This window comes from Lactuca virosa, chromosome 5 (genome assembly GCF_052849685.1).
Source record: "Lactuca virosa cultivar CGN04683 chromosome 5, Lactuca_virosa_CGN04683_v6, whole genome shotgun sequence".
Taxonomy (NCBI): Eukaryota; Viridiplantae; Streptophyta; class Magnoliopsida; order Asterales; family Asteraceae; genus Lactuca; species Lactuca virosa.
This window is the reverse complement of record NC_136430.1, coordinates 283,474,616-283,478,257: the sequence shown is the minus strand read 5'-3', so window position 1 is coordinate 283,478,257 and position 3,642 is coordinate 283,474,616. Positions and strand designations below refer to the sequence as shown.

Genomic DNA, 3,642 nt, shown 5'->3' with positions numbered 1-3,642 from the left:
TGATAAGAGAATTCACTGTAATATGATAAGGAAGATTAACACCCCGCTAAACAACAATAAGAGACCATAAAGCAATCAAATCAGAACCCTCTGCAAAAATATGATCAATAGTCTCTACCCTAGAAGAACAGATGGACAAAGAATGGAATCCACCAATATACCCCTATGAGATAATTGCTCTCTAGTAGGGATGCTAGAAAGTCTAATCCTCCAAATAAGAATATTAATCTTAATTGGAATCCAATTATTCCAAAGAGTAGCAGGACCACCTGTGAAGAGCATAAAACCATCCAAATATCTCCGAGCTGAAGAAACTGAAAAAGTGTCCGATGTATCAAGAACCCAACCAAGTCTATCTGGAGTTGACTGGAGACGGAAGTCCTGCAGAAGTAAAATAAAGTTGGGAATATGGAACTCCCGCACCTATCAATTTGCTTTTTGCCAAATTGATTTTCAGACATGATGCCAAATAGAAACACTTGAGAATACGAATAAGTCTTTTCACATTTTCAGGATCACAAGAAGAGATCAACATAACGTCATCCACATAAAGAAGGTGAGAGATCTCAATTCCTGAAATAGAAATTCCCCTGAATATATTTCTCTATCCGGGCCCTCATCAAAGCAACATGTGAACCTTCTATAGCCAAGATAAAGAGAAAAGGGGACAACGGATCACCTTGTCTCAAACCACGGTGCATTTGGAATTCATCTATTGGGGAGCCATTAACAAAAGCTGAAGCCCTAGCAGTGGTCAGTAATTCCTTAATCCACCCACACCACTTGGAACCAAATCCCATAATCGACATGATTTCCATTAGATAGTCCCACGATAAAGAATCATATGCTTTCTCGAAATCCACCTTAAAAAGCATCATAGGATTTCTAGAATCCTTACTCCAAGCAACCACTTCATTCAAGCGAAAGGGATCGTCCAGAATTTATCTTCCTCTATAAATGGTGGATTGCTCGAGGCTGACAACACTATGAATAACCTCAACCAGACGATTAGCTAAGAGTTTGCCAATAATTTTATATTGGCATCCGATAAGACTAATAGGTCTATAATCTTTAGCAGTTTTCGGGTCTCTAATTTTTGGAATAATAGTGAAAAAATAAGCATTACACCTATTTGGAATAGCAGAGTGAAAAAAAAGTGTTTAACAAACGCCTCAACATCTATTGCAACAACATCCCAATAACGCTTGAAAAACCTAAAATTCAAACCATCAGGTCCCAGAGCCTTTGTAGAGCCATAATCCCAAACTGCCCTTTTGATCTCCTCAGAAGAAAAAGGAGACTCCAAAAAATCAACCTGTAGGGGAGTTAAAGTACTAAAAAGAGCAGAATCTGCCACAGGTCTCCAAGAAGGACATTCCTGAAATAAAGACTGATAATATTCATAAAACCGCTCCTTAAACCTAGTCGGGTTATCCACCGACACTCCATCAATCATGAGACCTCGAATAGCAATTTATCTCCTTTTATGGTTAAGAACCCCATGGAAAAAACTAGAGTTCTCATCCCCTTCAATGCTCCAATAAATTTTAGCTTTCTGAGCAAGATCAATATGAATTAAGTGATCAAGATCCGACATCTCTTTCAATAAGGAAACTCTCTGCTCTCTCAAAGTAGCTGACCCATCCTCCTCCATAAGAATACTGTCAATAGACTCAAGCAAAATTTGCAGGTTCTTTCTTTTAGTAGCCAACGTGTGACGATTCTTAGAATTCCACTCCCTGAGAATAGATTTAAGAAACTAAAGTTTTTTCTTAAATCTAACCCAAGGATTAGACAAATATGTCCCCGACAGAGAATCAGACCAAGACTCCCGTACAACATTATCAAACCCATCCATATAAAACCACGAGTGGAATATACGAAAAGGTGTAGGACCATAATGAACCCGGTGCTCCAACAGAAGAATAGGACGATGATCAGGGATATTCTTTTCCAAAACAAGACCCGAAGGATGAGGAAAAGAGTCCAACAACCCCTCTGTCACCAAAAATCTGTCAAGTTTGCTGAATTTGGAGCCCCATTTGTCACTCCAAGTGAAACGAGGACCACCCACCGGAATATCCACAAGATCAAGAGACTCGATAAAATCATTGAAGACTCTTGCTGAAGGTAGATTAAAATTCGAACCCAGTCTCTCTGAATCATCTCAAACTTCATTAAAATCACCCATAACAATACATTCTCCCGAGAACTTAGAAACAATATTATAAATTTCATCCCAAAGAAGTCTTTTATTGTTTAAGCCTTGAGGGGCATACACAATAATAAAAAGTACTTCTAGGCCCGAACGAACCCAAACCGCCTGAATAGCCACAAACCAATCATGAATCGAAACCCATGTTTGGGAAATAGAATCTAGGTCCCATATAGCAATAATACCACCAGAAGCTCCACGGGAAGAAGAAAAAGCATTCATAAAGGAAGCATTACCCCACAACGATCTAACCGTACCCAAGTCAACACAATCCATATTAGTTTCTTGAATTGCTAAAAAATTAACTTTGTAGCGAACACATAATTTTCTGATCCAACTCCTCTTATCTAAAGAGCCCGCCCCTTGAATATTTATCGAGAGAAAATTCATTTAGGAACTTCCCCTCAACGTGTGCTTTTAAGATTTCTCTAACACGATCCAATCAACCTTCCATATTGTACCCAAACGATTCTCCCATTTCAATAGTTTTTTGTAATTCATTTAAAAATGAATTATTTTTAGTAACACCCTCCGAGACACTTTGATTATCCCCCAAAACAGAAAAACATTGATGTAAAAAAACTGGAGGATGAGAGAGATCTTCTTCAGAAAGATTAATACCCGATACATGTCCAAAACCCCCAGAAAAACCAAGAATAGTAGTGTGAACCCAAACCTTAGAAGGAGCAACTTCACTGTTAGTGGTCTTATTTGTCCCTGAATTTTGTTTTTTATTACATAGATTATCAAGAGGAGTAGGCACATCTAAAGGTGCAGCTGTCAAAACATCATCTGGAACCGCTGAAGAAGCCAACAATGCTGCTGTCAAATCAGTTGCAGCAAGGGCTGCTGTCGCTGGAACTGTAAATCGTGTCAAGGGCTGCACACAACCATCAGGAATCCAATGGAAAGGGGGATATGGAACTGGGGCAGAAGCGATAATAGGAGGAGAAGATGGCAACACATTTTTGTCAATTTCTGAACGTAAATTCCGAAATTACCCTTGAGAAGACGACTTGGACATATTGGGAGATTTATGAAACTTTTCCTCATTATCCAGCTTTTCCAATGCATCATAAATTCCAAAAGGGTCATGTGAAGCTTCTTCGTTGCTAACTATGGAATCATTACTACCCTCTTGTTCAAATGGTCAAAAGCCTCAACACCTCCTTGGTAGTTATTATTAGAATCCCACGTGAAAGAAGGATTCCAACCTTGAGCTTCTTTAATACGAATAGGAAACACTTCTCCATCAACACTAACTTTGATGACTTCATAAATTATATCAAGACACGAGGTGAGAATACAAACACGTGATTTGCCTACATCTTCTTCAATATTGTCGTCCAAATGAACAATTGAACCACATTTAGCCAAGATTTGTCTAAAAGCAGGGTTACTCCAAGCACATAAGGGCAGACCTTCAA

The 3,642-nt window shown here is 38.8% G+C and overlaps 1 protein-coding gene across 1 annotated transcript; it reads right to left on the bottom strand.

The window, feature by feature from the left end:
- Positions 1–566: 566 nt before the first annotated feature.
- Positions 567–2,491, bottom strand: LOC145112841 (uncharacterized). The gene is made up of 6 exons (XM_079048967.1): positions 2,315–2,491; positions 1,824–2,155; positions 1,499–1,739; positions 1,170–1,378; positions 996–1,128; positions 567–863 (listed from the first exon to the last, which is right to left on the bottom strand). Exons 1-6 carry the CDS (start codon positions 2,489–2,491, stop codon positions 567–569), a joined length of 1,389 nt encoding a protein of 462 aa, XP_078905093.1.
- Positions 2,492–3,642: the final 1,151 nt, after the last annotated feature.